We start from the raw sequence: 18,508 nt of genomic DNA on the forward strand, positions 1-18,508 counted from the left end.
GTCATGTTCTTATACACAGATGCCTTAAATTGTACACAGTATTCCATGGGTGTTCTGACTAGAGATTTGTATAGAGGCAAAACTATGTTTTTGCCATTAGCATCAATGTCTCATTTGATTCAACCCATGAGCTTTTACCTTGGAACCAGCTGGTCCAACCCATACCTGACCTCCTCATAGAAATGGTTCAGATTAGTCTGATAGGACTGATTCCACATAAAATGAATTAAAAAGTGGATGGGGAGCTGAACACTATAAATGTATAGTTTAACCCCTTGGGGACTGAGACCATTTTGACCCTACGGACCAGAGCCTTTTTTGCACATCTGACCACTGTCACTTTAAGCATTAATAACTCTGGGATGCTTGTACTTATGAATTTGATTAAGAGACTGTTTTTTTTCGTGACATATTCTACTTTATGTTAATGGTAAATTTTTGTTGATACTTGCATCATTTCTTGGTGAAAAATTCCAAAATTTCATGAAAAATTGAAAATTTTGCAATTTTATAACTTTGAAGCTCTCTGCTTGTTGGGAAAATAGACATACCAAATAAATTATATATTGATTCACATAAACAATATGTCTACTTTATGTTGGCAATTTAAAGTTTACATGTTTTTACTTTTTGAAGACATCAGAGGGCTTCAAAGTTCAGCAGCAATTTTTCAAGTAAATTTCAAAATCTGTTTTTTCAGGGACCAGTTCAGTTTTGAAGTGAATTTGAGGGTCTTTATGTTATGTTAGAAATACCCCATAATGGACCCCGTTATGAAAACTGCACCTCTCAACGTATTCAAAATGACATTCAGAAAGTTTGTTAACCCTTTAGGTGTTTCACAGGTATAGCAGCAAAGTGGAGGCGAAAATTCGAAATTTTAATTTTTTACACTAACATGATGTTCTTGCAGACCCATATTTTTTATTTTTACAAGGGGTAAAAGCCCCCCAAAATATGTAACCCAATTTCTCTCGAGTAAGGAAATACCTCATATGTGGATGTAAAGTGCTCTGCGGGCGCAGTAGAGGGCTCAGAAGAGAAGGAGCAACAATGGGATTTTGGAGAGCAAATTTTGCTGAAATGGTTTTTGGGGGGCATGTCTCATTTAGGAAGCCCCCATGGTGCAAGTACAGCAAAAAACACCCCACATGGCATACTATTTGGGAAACTACACCCCTCAAGGAACATAAGGGGTACAGTGAGCTTTAACACCCCACAGGTGTTCGACGACTTTTCGTTGAAGTTGGACGTGAAAATGAAATTTTTTATTTTATTTTATTTTTTTACTAAAATTCTGATGTTACCCCAAATTTTTCATTTTCATAAGGGGTAATAGGTGAAAATGACCCCCAAAATTTTAAACCCCATTTCTATCGAGTAAGAAAATGCCTCATATGTGGATGTAAAGTCATCTGCGGGTGCACTAGAGGACTCAAAAGGGAGGGAGCGAAATTTGGCTTTTGGAAAGTGAATTTTGCTGAAATGGTTTTTGGGGGGCATGTCACATTTAGGAAGCCCCCATGGTGCCAGAACAGTGAAAAATACCCCACATGGCACACTATCTGGGAAACTACACCCCTCAAGGAACAGTGCAGTGAGAATTTACACCCCACTGGCGTTTGACAGATCTTTGTTACATTGGGCTGTGCAAAGGAAAAATTAAATTTTTCATTTTCACGGACCACTGTTTCAAAAATGTGTCAGTCACCTGTGGGGTGTTAAGGATCACTATACCCCTTGTTATGTTCCGTGAGGGGTGTTGTTTCCAAAATGGGGTCACATGTGGGTATTTTTTTTTTTTGCGTTTATGTCAGAACCGCTGTAACCAGCAGCCCCCCCTGTGCAAATCACCAATTTAGGCCTCAAATGTACATAGTGCGCTCTCACTCCTGAGCCTTGATGTGCGTCCGCAGAGCATTTTATGCCCACAAATGGAGTATTTCCGTACTCAGGAGAAATTGTGTTAAAATTTTGTGGGTCTTTATTTCCTTTTACCTCTTATGAAAATGAAAGTATGGGGCAACACCAGCATGTTAGTGTAAAAAATGTAATTTAACAGGCTGGTGTAGACCCCAACTTTACCTTTTCTTAAAGGGGTTAAAGCCCCCCCAAAATGTGTAAGCCAATTTCTCCCGAGTAGGGGGATAACCCATATGTGGCCCTAAACTGTTGGACTTAAAATAAGACAGGGCTCTGAAGGGAGACATTTTCATAGAGGTGTACCCAGATGCAAGCATTACACTTGCTTCCTCCGCCAAAAATACTGTACGTCAGTTTTCCCCAAACAGGGTGCCTCCAGCTGCTGCAAAACTCACATGCCTGGACAGTCAATGATTGTCCGGTAACACTGGAAGATGTAATTTTGCAACAGCTTGAGGCTCCGTTTTGGAAAAACTGACGTACAAGACATTTTTGTTTATTTGGGGGCGGGGGGGGGGGCACGACAGTAAGGATGTAGTGTTTTACTCTTTATTTAGGGTTAGTGTAGTGTAGTGTAGTGTTTTTAAGGTACATTCAAACGGGCCGGGGTTTACAGTGAGTTTGCCGCATCTCAGGCTTGAAGCGGGAGACTTGCTGTAAACCCCCGCCCATCTGAATGTACCCTGTACAATTATGTGTGTGTGTGTGGGGCGGGTGGCAAAACTACAACTCCCAGCATGCACTGACAGACCATGCTGAGAGTTGTAGTTATGCTGGTTGGGATCGAGAAACACTGAGTTAGGTAACAGACTACCGCAGTGTTTCCGCACCACTGTGTTTCCTAACGCTGTGTTTCCCAACCCATGTGCCTCCAGCTGTTGTAAAACTACAACTCCCAGCATGCATGGTCTGTAAGTGCATGCTGGGAGTTATAGTTTTGCAACAGCAGGAGGCACACGGGTTGGGAAACACTGAGTTAGGAAACAGACAATGTTTCCCAACCAGTGCGCCTCCAGTTGTTGCAATACTAAAACTCCCAGCATACCCAGATAGCCGAAGGGCATGTTGGGAGTTGTAGTTATGCAACAACTGGAGGAGAACAATTTGGAGACCACGGTGTAGTGGTCTCCAAACTGTAGCCCTCCAGATGTTGCAAGACTTCAACTCCAATCATGCCCAGACTGCCCAGGCATGCTGGGAGTTGTAGTTTGGAAACATATGAAGGGCCAGATGTTGTCAAACTACAACTGCCAGCATGCCTGGACAGTCTCGGCATGCTTTGAATTGACATCTGGAGCGCTACAGTTTGGACACCACTGTATAGTGGTCTCCAAACAGTGTCCTTCCAGATGTTGCAAAACTACAACTCCCAGCATGCTGAGACTTTCCAAACATGCTGGGATTTGTAGTTCTGCAATATACGAAGTGCCAGATGTTACAGAACTACATGTCCCAGCATGCCTGGACAGTCTGAGAGTTGTAGTTTTGCAACATCTGGAAGGACTACGGTCTCCAAACTGTGGCCCTCCAGATGTTGCAAAACTACAACTCCCAGCATGCCCAGACAACCAAAGGCTGTCTGGGCATGCTGGGAGTTGTAGTTTTGAAACTCCTAGATACAGCAGTGAAGATCACTTTACTGAAATCTTCACTGCTGCATCTGGAAAACCACCGCCGCTGCCTCCACTTGCCTGTGCCTCCTGTCAGCCACCGGTCCATGGTGCCTGGTACACCCCACCCCCCGTGAAGCCAGGTAAGCAGCGCCGGCGGTCCCTGCACATCCACAGGCCCCTCACACATCGTCGCCATCTTCCCCCGCTCTGCCCTGCCAGGGGCGGGAAGAGCGGGGAGAAATGAACATTCACCCCCGCCCTGCGATTCACCGATCAGTCCTGATCGGCAAACGGTAGGGGATAGGAGGAGGTGGCACCCCTGCCACCTCACTCCTATCCTTTAGGATGATCGGTGCTGTGGTCCCCAACAGGTTAACTGGGTCGAGGTGCTGAGATACACTTTACCCGTAGTACCAAAATAAACTAGTAATAAAATTGAGAAATTCAGACCTCTAGGCACAGTTAGTATTTTGTGCTCGTGTGGGAAAGAATGAGATGGAAGATGTGGCTGGTATCTAAATATCATGTGCTTTATTCAGATATATTGCCAATATAGTCGGTAATAAACTTCAGTCTCTGAGCAGGGCCCTTGCTACAGAGATAATGATACATATAGGTTAAAAGCAGTATAGCATATTGCAACATAAAAAATGGTTTTAAAAAGATGGTACCAGTCTTTGACAAGGAAAGAGTTAGAAACACTTGTAAAATGATGTATAATAAAAATAGTGTAAAAATAGTAGCAGCGCTGTAAATACAATTGTGGTTGATAGCAGTCTAATGTGTAAGGAATGAATATGATGAAATATAGCGTTGTGCAGATTGGCGCTGGTGCTCACAGCGCACCCGGCCTGGTAGAGATACCTAAAGTCTTCTTAGGTGTGTGTTCCGTCTTTGTCGATATCCTGGCACGTAGGTCTATGGTGTCAGGTGGCTCGGCTCTGGACGTATGAGTGGGATTACGGGAGCTGGGATATGCAGATCACTCGCTGCAGCCGCTTCCTTGTGCTGTGGCAGTTACTCAGTGAATGGTGGTCCGCTGAGCAGGGGACTTCAGCGCTTGAGAATGGAGAATCAATCCTTGTCAAGCATTAGAAACGGCAAAGTGGATTGCTGGGTGATAGCTAATAGCCAGACGCATTTCGGGGAGAACCCCCTTTTTCATTCCCACTTTTGCCATTGAAAAAGGGGGGGGGGGGGTTCTCCCTGAAATGTGTCTGGCTATTAGCTATCGCCCAAGAATCCAGTTTGCCTTTTTTAACTCTTGACAATGATTGATTCTTCATTCTCAAGCGCTGGATTCCCCTGCTCAGCGGACCACCATTCACTGAGTAAACTGCCACAGCACGAGGAAGCGGCCGCAGTGAGTGATCTACATATCCGCGATCCCACATCCCCGCTGCTGTCAACTCATCCATTCAGGGCCGAGCCACCTGCCACCATAGACCTATGTGCCAGGATATCCACAACATAGACGGAACAAACACCTAAGAAGACTGCAGGTATATCTACCAGGCCGGGTGCACTGTGAGCACCAGCACCCGTGCCAATCTGCACAACGCTATATTTCATCATATTCATTCCATATACATTAGACTGCTATGATGAAATATAGCGTTGTGCAGATTGGCACGGGTGCTGGTGCTCACAGGCACATAGGTCTATAGTGGCAGGTGGCTCGGCCCTGGATGGATGAGTTGACAGCACTGAGTAACTGCCACAGCACAAGGAAGCGGCTGCAGCGAGTGATCTGCATATCCCAGCTCCCATGATCCCACTCATCCGTCCACAGCCGAGCCACCTGACACCATAGACCTACGTGTCAATTCAGACCTGCGATCTACGCGACTCCGGGTCATACGGGTCACTGGTGACCCGGAAAATAAGAGGGATCGGAGGTGTCCGAGACACCCTCGATCCCCCTGACGGGATAGGAGTTTGGTGGCAGTGGTGCCACCCCTCCTATCCCTGCTATTGGTCGGCCGAGCGACCGACCGATAGCAGACCAGGGGAGGGGGGGGTTAAAGTTCGGTTCCCCCGCTTTGCCCACCTATCGGTGTCCTGGCAAAACGGGGGACTGTCCAGGGAAGGTCGGCGCCGAAGGTCCCTTACCTGGATCCCGGAGCGTGATCCTCCATGCGGGGATCCCCCACGTGCGGCGGCGGCAGCAGCAGCAATACATCCGGGTCCTGCTAGGTGAGTTGTTACCTAGCAACATTCGGAGGGCCACAGTTTACAGTGGTCTCTAAACCGTGGCCCTCCAGATGTTGCAAAACTACAACTCCCAGCATGCCCAGACAGCTGTTTGCTGTGTGGGCATGTTGGGACTTGTAGTTTTGCAACATCTGGGGGGGGGTTCAGGTTGTAAATCACTAAGTGGTCTCAAACTGTAGCCCTCCAGATGTTGCAAAACTACAACTCTCAGCATGCCCAGACAGCAGTTTGCCGTCTGGGCATGCTGCGAGTTGTAGTTTTGCAACATCTGGAGGACCATACAACTTCCAGCATTCAGGAACAGCATAAGGCTGTCTTGGCATGCTGGGAGTTGTACTTGCGTGCCTCCAGCCGTTGCATAACTACATCTTCCAGCATGCCCTTACACAATCAGTACATGCTGGGGTTGTAGTTTTGCAACAGCTGGAGGCACACTGGTTGGAAAATACTGAGTTAGGTCATAGAACCTAACTCAAGGTTTTCCAACCAGTGTGCCTCCAGCTGTTGCAAAACTACAACTCCCAGCATGCATGGTCTGTCAGTGCATGCTGGGAGTTGTAGTTTTGACCCCCCTCCCATGTGAATGTACAGGCTACATTCACACTGGCGGCAGATTACAGTGAGTTCCCCGCTTCAAGTTTGAGCTGCGGCAAATTTTCTGGCGCAGCTCAAACTCCTAGCGGGAGACTCAGTGTAATCTGCCTCCAGTGTGAATGTAACCTAAAAACACTACACTACACTATCATAAAATAAAGAGTAAAACACTACATATACACACGTACACTGCCCCCCCTACCACCCCCCTTCCCCAATAAAAATGAAAAACTTATTGTACGGAAGTGTTTCTAAGATGGAGCCTCCAGCTGTTGCAAAACAAAAACTCCCAGCATTTCTGGACAGCAATTGTCTGTCCAAGCATGCTGGGAGCTTTACAACAGCTGGAGGCACCCTGTTTGGGAATCACTGGCATAGAATACCCCTATGTCCACCCCTATGCAAGTCCCTAATTCAGGCCTCAAATGCGCATGGCGCTCTCACTTTGGAGCCGTCATATTTCAAGGCAACAGTTTAGGGCCACATATGGGGTATCGCCGTACTCGGGAGAAATTGCCTAACAAATTTTGGGGAGCTTTTTCTCCTTTTACCCCTTATGAAAAGGAACAGTTGGGGTCTACACCAGCATGTTAGTGTAAAAAAATAAAAAATTTTACACTAACATGCTGGTGTTGCCCTATACTTTTCATTTTCACAAGAGGTAAAAGGGAAAAACGCACCCCAAAATTTGTAACGCAATTTCTCCCGAGTACGGAGATATCCCATATGTGGGCGCAAAGTGCTCTGGGGGTGCACAACAAGGCCCAGAAGGGAGAGTGCACCATGTACATTTGAGGTGATTTGCACAGGGGTGGCTGATTGTTACAGCGGTTGTGACAAACGCAAAAAAATAAAAATAAAAAAACACACCCACATGTGACCACATTTTGGAAACTACACCCCTCACGGAATGTAATAAGGGGTACAGTGAGAATTTACACCCCACAGGTGTCTGACGGATCTTTAGAACAGTGGTCCGTGAAAATGAAAAATTTTGCACAGCCCACTGTTCCAAAGATCTGTCAGACACCAGTGGGGGGGTAAATGCTCACTGTACCCCTCATTACATTCTGTGAGGGGTCTAGTTTCCAAAATGGTATGCCATGTGGGTTTTCTTTTTTGCTGTCCTAGCACCATAGGGTCTTCCTAAATGCGACCTTCCCCCCCGAGCAAAATTTGCTCTCAAAAAGCCAAATATGACGCCTTCTCTTCTGAGCATTGTAGTTCGCCCGTAGTGCACTTCAGGTCAACTTATCAGGTACCTCCATACTCAGAAGAAATGGGGTTACAAATTTTGTGGGTCTTTTCTGCTATTAATCCTTTAAAAAAAATGTGAAATTTGGGGGAAAACCAACATTTTAGTGAAAAATAATATATATATTTTTTTACATATGCAAAAGTCGTGAAACACCTGTGGGGTATTAAGGCTCACTTTATTCCTTGTTATGTTCCTCAAGGGGTCTAGTTTCCAAAATGGTATGCCATAAGGATTTTTTTTTTTGTTGTTGTTTTTTTTTGCTGTTCTGGCACCATAGGGGCTTCCTAAATGCGACATGCCCCCCCAAAAACCATTTCAGAAAAACTTACTCTCCAAAATCCCCTTGTCGTTCCTTCGCTTCTGAGCCCTCTACTGCGCCTGCCGAACACTTTACATAGACATATGAGGTATTTGCTTACTCAAGAGAAATTGGGTTACACATACAAGTATACATTTTCTCCTTTTACCCCTTGTAAAAATTCAAAAATTTGATCTACAAGAACATGCGAGTGTAAAAAAATGAAGATTTAGAATTTTCTCCTTCACTTTGCTGCTTTTCCTGTGAAACACCTAAAGGCTTAAAAACACTTACTGAATGTCCTTTTGAATACTTTGGGGGTGCAGTTTTTATAATGACGTCATTTATGGGGTATTTCTAACATGAAGACCCTTCAAATCCCCTTCAAACCTGAACTGGTCTCTGAAAAATTGTGAGTTTGAAAATTTTGTGAAAAACTGGAAAATTGCTGTGAACTTTGAAGCCCTCTGGTGTCTTCCAAAAGTAAAAACTCGTCAATTTTATGATGCAATCGTAAAGTAGACATATTGTATATGTAAATTTAAAAAAAAATGTATTTGGAATATCCATTTTCCTTAAAAGCAGAGAGCTTCAAAGTTAGAAAAATGCTAAATTTTAAATTTTGTCATCAAATTTTGGGATTTTTCACCAAGAAAGGATGCAAGTTACCACAAAAATGTACCCCTATGTTAAAGTAGAATATGTCACGAAAAAACAATCTCAGAATCAGAATGATAAGTAAAAGCATTCCAGAGTTATTAATGTTTAAAGTGACAGTGGTCAGATTTGCAAAAAAGGGCTTTGTCCTAGAGGTGAAAATGGGCTCCGTCCTTAAGGGGTTAATGGATACCTGCACCCCATTTGTTATGCACCAGTTCTGTGAAACATGCTAAATGTCATACTTAAAATGCCATTTTCATTTGCTATAAAAGGGTCGGATTTTTGCAAGATGCACTATTTGTGACTTATTTTCCAAAAGGTCTATTAGAAAAGTGGTGCTGAACTGTGGTTGCTACAACCTGGTGTGGTTTAGAAGTTGTGCCATCTTGGGAAATATAGCACATACTTGACTGTGCTGGTTAAAAGGTATGTCTCTTTGAAACATCATTCTTAGATATACTGACCTGCACATTGTGAACAAGACAGTAATTGTAGTATTTTATCTTGCATAGCTTCAAGAAATTTAAGCAGGCTAAAAAAGAAAAGAAGTATCTGTTACAAAAAAAAAGACAACATAACATAGTCAATAAATAAAGGGGCTAAAGGGTTAATAGCCTGCTGCGGCGATGGCCGCATGCCGGCTATTAGCAGCAGCCCCCAGCTAGAGCAATCTGCTGGGGGCCGCAGTGTATGGAGCGCTCCATACATCCTGAGCGCCACTGTATTAAAATCAGAAGGGGTTGCCAGTCCGGCTCTGCTTGCCCAAAGTAGGACTAAATGCATGAAAAAATCACCTGCCCGTTACTGCAAGTCCTGGGTGTCGGGCGCTAGGATTTCCACATCCCTGGGGTGGGCCGTGCAATAGGCTTTGTAAATGAGTGCCAATTTAGAAGATCTTGGCTCATATTGGGCAGCAGTTGGGGAGGTGGAATGAATACCACAATTATTTTATTTTTTATTTTTTAAACCAAAAGATTATTTAAAAATAGATAGTAAAATGGAAAATTTGAAGAAAAAAAAAAACACCTAAAATTGTTTAAAAATCTGTTGATAGTAATAACTTAAAGGAAAACCCAGAACACTTACTAAATTTTGTCCACTGGTTACAGATATATGGACTTGAGAAGATCCATTGCTCAATCCAGAGCAGGGAGAGCTCATATGTCATCAGGACGTGAGAGATGGACGTAATCTTCCAGCGCATGCGCTCTGCAGACAGAGCGCAGCACTCACATGATCTGTGACTCCAGCTCACCAGGACGTGGAGTCCCAGAAAATGAATATGCGAATTGCGGGGGAAGTATTATGGGGAAGATTTATCAAAACCTGTTCAGAGGAAACGTTGTCCAGTTGCCCATAGCAACCAGATTGCTTCTTTCATTTTCCACAGGCTTCTTTAAAAATGAAAGCAACAAGCTGATTGGTTGCTATGGGCAACTGCACCACTCTTCCTGTGCACAGGTTTTGATGAATCTCCCCATATGAGTTGACAAGCAGAGCCCCGCCTCCAGCACGCAATTCCCTGGATTGAGCAATGGAACTTCTCAAGCCCATATCTTGGTAACCAGTGAACGAAATTTAGTAAGCGACCCCTCTGTGCACTCCTGGTTACCCACTCTATAATCCTGTGCTCTGGGTTTAGGCTGGGTGATCAGGATGACAGTTTTCCTGTCGGCTCTATATATCATGCACAGAGCTGCAGACATAGGACGATAGCTGATATGGAGATAATATACATGGCTGGTTACATCCCCCCCCCCCCCCCCGACCTGCGATGGCCCCGACATACGATCATTTCAACATACGATGGCCTCTCAGAGGCCATCACATATTGAAGGCAGCATCAGCATACGATGCTTTTGTATCTCGGGCCATCGCATAAACGGCTATCCGGCAGCGCAGACTGCTTCAGCTGCCACCGGATAGCCGTTTACAGTGCCCCGTGTGGTCCGCTGACGATCACTTACCTGTCCACTGGGCTCCGGCGCGTCCTCTTCAGGATCCCCTGCATCGTCGGCACTCTCCATCGTCATCATCACGTCATCCAATAGGAGCGGCGTGCATAGTGACGTGATGGAGGCGACGTGAGAGCAAGGATGCCGGGGAAGCAGAGGCCTTGCCGAAGCGTCGGGGACACCCTGGGGACGTGGCGACAGCGATGGAAGGCGACATCCAGGGCAGCGGTGACGGTCTGGAGCAGTGGGGACACATGAGTATAACCTCCAATACCAGTGGTCTTCAACCTGCGGACCTCCAGATGTTGCAAAACTACAACTTCCTGCATGCCCGGGCATGCTGGGTGTTGTAGTTTTGCAACATCAGGAGGTCCGCAGGTTGTAGACCGCTGTCCTATACTTTACATTGCACGGATCCCTCAACATACGATGGTTTCAACAAACCATGGTCCGTTTGGAATGGATTACCATTGTATGTTGAGGGACCACGGTATATGAAAAGTCTAGAGGCTGAGCTGCAGCATGCATGCCTTCTCCCTCCACCACTGACAAGCTTATCCAAACAAATGGCTGAGAACCTCACACACAGCGCATGCTCTATAAGAGTTATTGTTTTTAATACACAGCTTTCCTCTTATGAATGCCGTCCGTATTTTATACACTGTGTGAACAGTCCGGGATTATGATGGGACATGTAAAGTAATATCTCGTGGCATACCTCGCGGTCTCTCCTCCGTATAGAGATCTATGACAATGTCCCCCACTGTGGTCTCCAGCAGTACGGCCATGATACAAGCCCCTGCCTCGGTAACCGGTCCCTTTCCACCACACGAGATAACACAGAAAGGACCTTCGGTGACGTCACTACCCTCGGAAGTCCTGCCGCGATGACAAGTAGTGAAGGGCGGGGCTTCCGGGCGGCCACTTCCTGCCGTTAGTCCCGCCCCAGTATATCGGGGAAGATGTTTTGGTGCGGGCACAGAATAGGGTGCCACTACCTACCCGCGGCTTCTCTGCTCGCCTTAGCGGTGGTGGTCAGCGCCCAGGATGGTGGCATCAGGACTCGTATGCAGGTAAAGGGGCCATGACATGAGGGAGGCCGCCCGTACCCCGTCCCCGCTGGGAAATGTCCCAATCTTTACCACGTCCCTGAATTGTCTGCGCAGGTTCCCTATTGGAGAATGCACTAGTGGTTGTGTCACTTGTATACAATGCGGTAGTTGTCGTTGTGTTTTGTTTTCATTCTATTCCAAGACCCCTTTACTGAAGCCCACCTAACACTACAGTACAGCTGAGGAGGTGCAGGATTGGTCCCACTCAGTGTTTCCAACCGGGAAGACTCCAGCTGTTGCAAAACTACAACTCCCAGCATGCCTGGACAGCCTACGGCTGTCCAGGCATGCTGGGAGTTGTAGTTTTGCAACAGCTGGAGGTACCTTGGTTGGCAACACTGCCCTAGGTAAAAGAGCAGGGCTGAAAAATCCCCAAATGCATTGGCTGCTGCTACCGATGGCATCACCTGGCACTCATCCTGTCTGTGATCAGTCAGTAGGGGCAAGAGCATGCGGGTGGGCATCTTTGGGGCTCTGTAGACTTGCCCTGTCCATGGAGCATATGTGAATGGCGGACATGTAACGCAGCAAGGTCCAGAGCTGGAGTAGCAGCTGATGAGCAGGGTCTCTGGAGTAGCCAGCTGAGGGGTCTGAGCTGATGAGAAAACACTGGTCATTGTTGTGGAACCCTGTAATAGTCTAGAAAATAATGGGCACACTACAGAGGGCCGGGGTGTGGAAAAAAAATAAAGCACAATCTACTTGCCCTGGTACAAAAAAAGGTCTTTATTAGTTTTAGTTTTTGCACTTTCGTTTTTTCCTAGTCGCCCTATGGGTATGTTCTTTGCGTGGAAGTCTGCGAGCACTGCATAGCCATTCACCTTCAATCATAGAATGTGTCGGCAGATAAGAACCCTTTGGCCCATCTAGTCTGCCCAATAATCTGAATACTATCAATAGTCCCTGGCCCTATCTTATATGAAGGAGAGCCTCATGCTTATCCCTATCTTATATGAAGGATAGCCTTATGCTTATCCCTATCTTATATGAAGGATAGCCTCATGCTTATCCCTATCTTATATGAAGGATAGCCTCATGCTTATCCCTATCTTATATGAAGGATAGCCTTATGCTTATCCCTATCTTATATGAAGGATAGCCTTATGCTTATCCCTATCTTATATGAAGGATAGCCTTATGCTTATCTCTATCTTATATGAAGGATAGCCTTATGCTTATCCCTATCTTATATGAAGGATAGCCTTATTCTTTTCCCTATCTTATATGAAGGATAGCCTTATGCCTATCCCTATCTTATATGAAGGATATCCTTATGCTTATCCCTATCTTATATGAAGGATATCCTTATGCTTATCCCTATCTTATATGAAGGATAGCCTTATTCTTATCCCTATCTTATATGAAGGATAGCCTTATTCTTATCCCTATCTTATATGAAGGATAGCCTTATTCTTATCCCTATCTTATATGAAGGATAGCCTCATGCTTATCCCTATCTTATATGAAGGATAGCCTCATGCTTATCCCTATCTTATATGAAGGATAGCCTCATGCTTATCCCTATCTTATATGAAGGATAGCCTCATGCTTATCCCTATCTTATATGAAGGATAGCCTTATGCTTATCCCTATCTTATATGAAGGATAGCCTCATGCTTATCCCTATCTTATATGAAGGATAGCCTCATGCTTATCCCTATCTTATATGAAGGATAGCCTCATGCTTATCCCTATCTTATATGAAGGATAGCCTCATTCTTATCCCTATCTTATATGAAGGATAGCCTTATTCTTATCCCTATCTTATATGAAGGATAGCCTTATTCTTATCCCTATCTTATATGAAGGATAGCCTTATTCTTATCCCATGCATGTTTAAACTCCTTCACTGTATTTGCAGCGACCACTTCTGCAGGAAGGCTATTCCATGCATCCACTACTCTCTCAGTAAAGTAATACTTTCTGATATTCCTTTTAAACCTTTGCCCCTCTAATTGAAAACTATGTCCTCTTGTGGTAATTTTTCTAATTTTAAATATGCTCTCCAAACTAACGTGTTATTTTGATACTTTAGGTTGGTCTGAGAATTTGTTTTATTTCTGTCAGGTTTTATTAATAAAAAAAAAAAAAAATCTAAACTTTTAAATTAAAAAATGTTCCCCAATAACCTTTTTCTTTTTCTATATACTGGGCTGTATGAGGGCTATTTGTTTGCGCTCTAATCTGCCATTTTTATCGGTACCATTTTTGTATTGATTGGACTTTTTGAACCCTTTTTACTTAATTTTTTGGGGATATCATGTTATAAACATAAAAAGGCCAAAAAATTTTTTCTTTTTTTTACAATAACGCTATTGACTGCACAGGATACATAATGTTATATTTTAATAGTTCAGACAATTACGCACACGCCAATACTAAATACGTTTATTGTTTTACATATTTTTTATATTGGAAATGGAAAAATGGGGGGTTATGTGAACTTTTAATATGACAGGGGTTAATGTGTGTTTTTTTTTTTTGTTAAACTTAAAGGGGTGCTCCGGCGCTAAGACATCTTATCCCCTATGCAAAGGATAGGGGATAAGATGCCTGATCGCGGGGGGTCCCGCCACTGGGGACCCCCGTGATCTTGCATGCGACACCCCATTAGAATCAGTCCCCGGAGCATGTTCACTCCAGGTCTGATTACTGGCGATCACGGGGATGGAGCATTGTGATGTCACGGTTCTCCTCCGTGTGACGTCACGCTCCGCTCCCTCAATGCAAGCCTATGGGACGGGACATGACGTCACGATACTCCGGCCCCGTGGTCGCCATCTGGCTGTTTGTGAGCTGGCACTGCGGCGTGCAGCTCAAACAGGTGGGTGGCAAATACAAGATCACGGGGGTCCCCAACGGCAGGACCCCCGCGGTGAGACATCTTATCCCCTATCCTGTGGAAAGGGGATAAGATGTCTTAGGGCCGGAGTTCCCCTTTACTTTTTTTTTTTTTTTAAACACTTCAGCAGCCATCTAATGGGTTAATAGCCAGCTGCAGCGATCGCCGAATGCCGACTATTAACTGTGGTCCCCAGCTACTGAAATCACTAGTCATGAGCCCTCTCCATACACCTTTAGCGCTGGCATAATAAAATCAAAGGGAGAAGTCGGTCCCTGATGCAGGGCTAAATCTATGGAAAAATTCACCTGCATGTCCCGGGCGATACGATTTCCACATCCTTGAGAGGGTCCGCTCTACATTCCCAGCTGCTCTAGCAGTAGCTATCCCCCATTAATAACACATGCATGCGCCACAAAGACTATAAGGGCTGAAATGTTATCCAGAGTGTCCTCGAGTGCTGTGACCTTGGCTGTTTCTTTATTATGTCATTTGAGCAATAATGTCTTACTATGATCAGCAATGTGTTAAGCTTGTTTTATGTTCACTTGTAAAAGGACCCTAAGTCATACATCTTAAATCTGAATATGTTTATCTTTAGGAGACTGTAACAGTGAATGTGACAACCTTACATGGGACAGAGAAGGTAACCCAACAGGTAAGAAGTTACTCTATCAATGATATGCCAGGAAAAAGCATAGCTGCACTAGTATACACATACTGTATGTCCACACTGAAAGGGAAATTGTCAGCTGTTTGGTGCAAGCAAAACTACTGACTGCCCTAAATAGACACTAGGCTGGGGAGAGTATACATAGCTTTTGTGTAGTCCTGACTACAGAAGCGTTAGGCTACATTCACACTACCATTGCGCCCCCTCAAGAACGGCCGTCAAACTCCCTTTTTTGAGGTTGACGGTGGTCCTTTTGACAGGTGGCAACTAGCGGTACTCCATAACGGTAATGTGAAAGGGGCCTAAGAGAGGTGGGATCTTTCCCTGAGCTCCCTGTAATGAAATCACCCCTGGCTCTGCCTCTCACCAATTATTTACAGCTCTAGATGTTTTCTGACTGGATGCTAGAACTGTCAATCATTCATGAGAGGCAAGGGGCAGGGAGGCCTTATTACATGGAGCTCAGGGTAAGATCCCACCTCTCTGACTCTTCAGCAGCCAGTGGCTGGGACTTTAAAAAGCTGTTTTCCTGGTCATGCATGATGCAAAGTGCACAAGAGCAGAGTTATGTACGCTTTCTCCTTCCCAGTGTCTACTTACGGTTATCAGCAATTCTGTGCTAGCACTATACTTCTGACAGATTCTATTTAAGGGTAGGGTCACATGTGCCTTATTTTGCAGAATATTTGCTACTGTGTATTTTCCTACCCATTAAAGTTAAAGGTTTGAAAATTAGCCATTTAGTTTACATTAAAATCTGCAGCTTTAACCTGTTGCGGACGGAGGCCTTACAAGTACGCCCTCGCGTCCCGCTACTTAAGGACAGAGGGCGTACCTGTATTTCCGATCACCGCCACTTGCCGGGCTGTGATTGGAACGGGATGACTGCTGATATTTATCAGCAGCCATCCCGACACATTGCCTAGGGGGAGCAGAGATGCGGCCACAGCGGGCGGCGATCTTCAGGTCAGCCTCCTTTTGGATGACCACAGTTTAGAGACTACTGTACAGTGGTCTCTTAACTATGGACTTCCAGGTCTTGCAAAACTATAACTCCCAGCATCCCCGGACAGCAAACGGCTGTCTGGGCATGCTGGTAGTTGTAGTTGTGTGCCTCCAGCTGTTGCACTACAACTCCCAGAATGCCCTTTGGCTGTCATTACATGCTGGGAGTTATAGTTTTTGCCACAGCTGGAGGCACACTGGTGGGGAAACACTGAGTTAGTCAGTTACCTAACTCTGTGTTTCCCCACCAGTGTGCCTCCAGCTGTGGCAAAACTACAACTCCCAGTGCATGCTGAGAGTTCTGCAACAGCTGGAGGTTTGCGCATTTCCCCCCCCCATGTGAATGTACAGGGTACATTCACACAGGTTGGGGTTTACAGTGATTCTCCCGCTGCAAGTTTGAGCTGTGGCAAATTTTCCGCCCTTTACTTGCTGAGTAGAAATCTACATATACAACAGGGCTGCAACGATTATTCGATAAAATCGATGAAATCCAATAACTGGATTCGTTGTCGATGAATGCCGTTATCGAATTGTGTGGGGGTGTGGAGCACACATCTTGAGACACAGAAATGTGGTGGGGGGGGGGTGATGCTGCAGACATGGCGAGGGACAGTAATGTGGGGGGGGTGATGCAGACATGATGGGGCACAGTAATGTGGGGGGGGGGGGGGGTGAAGATGATATGATTATCAGCCTTATCATCCCCCCCATTACTGTGCCCTTATCATGTCTCCATCATCCCCCCCCCACACACACACACGCACGCACATTACTGTGCCTCATCATGTCTGCATCACTCCTCTCACCTGCGTAATGCCAGTGGTAGCATCTCAGGGCGGGAGGGATTTGTTGGAGTGCTAACCGCGGATGTGCCGCCCGCAGCTGAGGACCGGGGGGTGAGGTGGGGTGCTGCTAATGAATGGCCCAAAGCAGGGCTAAATGCCTGAAGAATTCACCTACCCGGCACCCGAAACTGCATGTCCCAGGCATCGGGTGATACAAATTCCAGATCCCTGTTGCAGGCCGCAAACTTTTGTTCCGCGAGTCACGAGTTTGAGACCCCTGTCCTAAGGGGTATTTCAGTTTTTATTAACTTTTCACTATTGTGCCCATTATGCCAAGTTATTTCTTAATTATATTTACTTGCTTTATGTGGGGTGGACAAACCCCTTTTATGTAATTTCATGGTCCCCCAAGGTTCAGCATTCCTCCAGTCTCGAGCCTTTCCCAGGATTCTGTTCAGCTCGAGACACCAGCTGATCACAGAAGCTTGGCTTCTTGTGTTTCCTGACAAGCCAGCCCCCTGATGACGTGTGCGGTTCAACTGCACGTGCCACCGTTTAATGTGTCCCTGCTGTTGCGTGATCACAGCAGTGGGGGGCGCATTGAACGATGACCCGTACAGCTGGACCACACACGTCATCAGGGGGCTGGCTTGTCAGGGAAGACAAGAATAACCCAAGCTCCCGGTGATCAGCTGTTTATACCTGAACAGGCTCCCATAAGGCCCAAAACAACAGTTATACACAGACCGGAGGAATGCTGAACCACCTGGGGGGGGGGGGGGGACCATGATATCACAAAAAAAGGCGTCAACCCACACCACACATGTGAGGCAAATAAGACCTAACTTAGCATCACGGGCAGAATAGTTAAAAGTTAATAAACCTGTAATACCTCTTTAATGATAATACTACTAAAAACCAGAAGAGAGTAGTGAGGAAATTCCACTTTGTAATAATATGACTACCAGTGACTGGGAACAAGAGAGGCTGCATCGACACAAGCAGCAGTGCACATGATGATGCAATGAAAATTACATGGCAGAAAACCAAAAATAACATGTAAACAACTTGTTACGTTACATATAGTGAAAATGTAAGACCCAGTGCTGGCTACAAGTGTCTTTTAACCTAATTATTATGCCTGGAGGCTAGTGATACTGCAGGTTGGATTGCCTCCGGAACCATCAATCGTCACAGCGCTGTATGTTGGCAGCTAGGCAACCATAGTGGATAGTCAACAGTTGCATAGGAGTTATTTATGCTGTAAATATAGTGCCACATGCATACTTTGTCAGTGTACACTTTACTGCTGCCTACTTCTTCAGATATCAGAAAGAGTAGAGGAAGTTCCGGCTCCCAAGGCTGGATAAAACATTCAAGTTTATTTCTTCATATAAAAAATCCAGTGCATGAGCAAACAATAAAAGCAATGTAAAAAGAACAACACCGAACGCACCGACGCGTTTCGACTTAACGCTAAGTCTTAGTCATGGCCATGACTAAGACTTAGCGTTAAGTCGAAACGCGTCGGTGCGTTCGGTGTTGTTCTTTTTACATTGCTTTTATTGTTTGC

At 45.3% G+C, this 18,508-nt stretch overlaps 2 protein-coding genes across 2 annotated transcripts in view; one reads left to right on the forward strand and one right to left on the reverse strand.

Moving 5' to 3' along the window:
• PPIL4 (peptidylprolyl isomerase like 4) overlaps nucleotides 1–11,447 on the reverse strand; it is a 37,175-nt gene extending 25,728 nt beyond the window's left edge. Inside the window, exons 1-2 of the mRNA XM_056566767.1 lie at nucleotides 11,234–11,447; nucleotides 9,025–9,092 (exon numbers count right to left, since the gene is read on the reverse strand). Coding sequence (XP_056422742.1) covers nucleotides 9,025–9,092; nucleotides 11,234–11,303 — 138 coding nt within the window. The 5' untranslated portion in view covers nucleotides 11,304–11,447. The remainder of the gene's footprint in view (nucleotides 1–9,024; nucleotides 9,093–11,233) is intronic.
• Nucleotides 11,393–18,508, forward strand: part of GINM1 (glycosylated integral membrane protein 1) — a 34,608-nt gene continuing 27,492 nt past the window's right edge. The window contains exons 1-2 of the mRNA XM_056566768.1: nucleotides 11,393–11,588; nucleotides 15,071–15,127. Coding sequence (XP_056422743.1) covers nucleotides 11,478–11,588; nucleotides 15,071–15,127 — 168 coding nt within the window. The 5' untranslated portion in view covers nucleotides 11,393–11,477. The remainder of the gene's footprint in view (nucleotides 11,589–15,070; nucleotides 15,128–18,508) is intronic.

The sequence above is a fragment of the Hyla sarda genome, chromosome 3 (genome assembly GCF_029499605.1).
Source record: "Hyla sarda isolate aHylSar1 chromosome 3, aHylSar1.hap1, whole genome shotgun sequence".
NCBI classification, from domain to species: Eukaryota; Metazoa; Chordata; class Amphibia; order Anura; family Hylidae; genus Hyla; species Hyla sarda.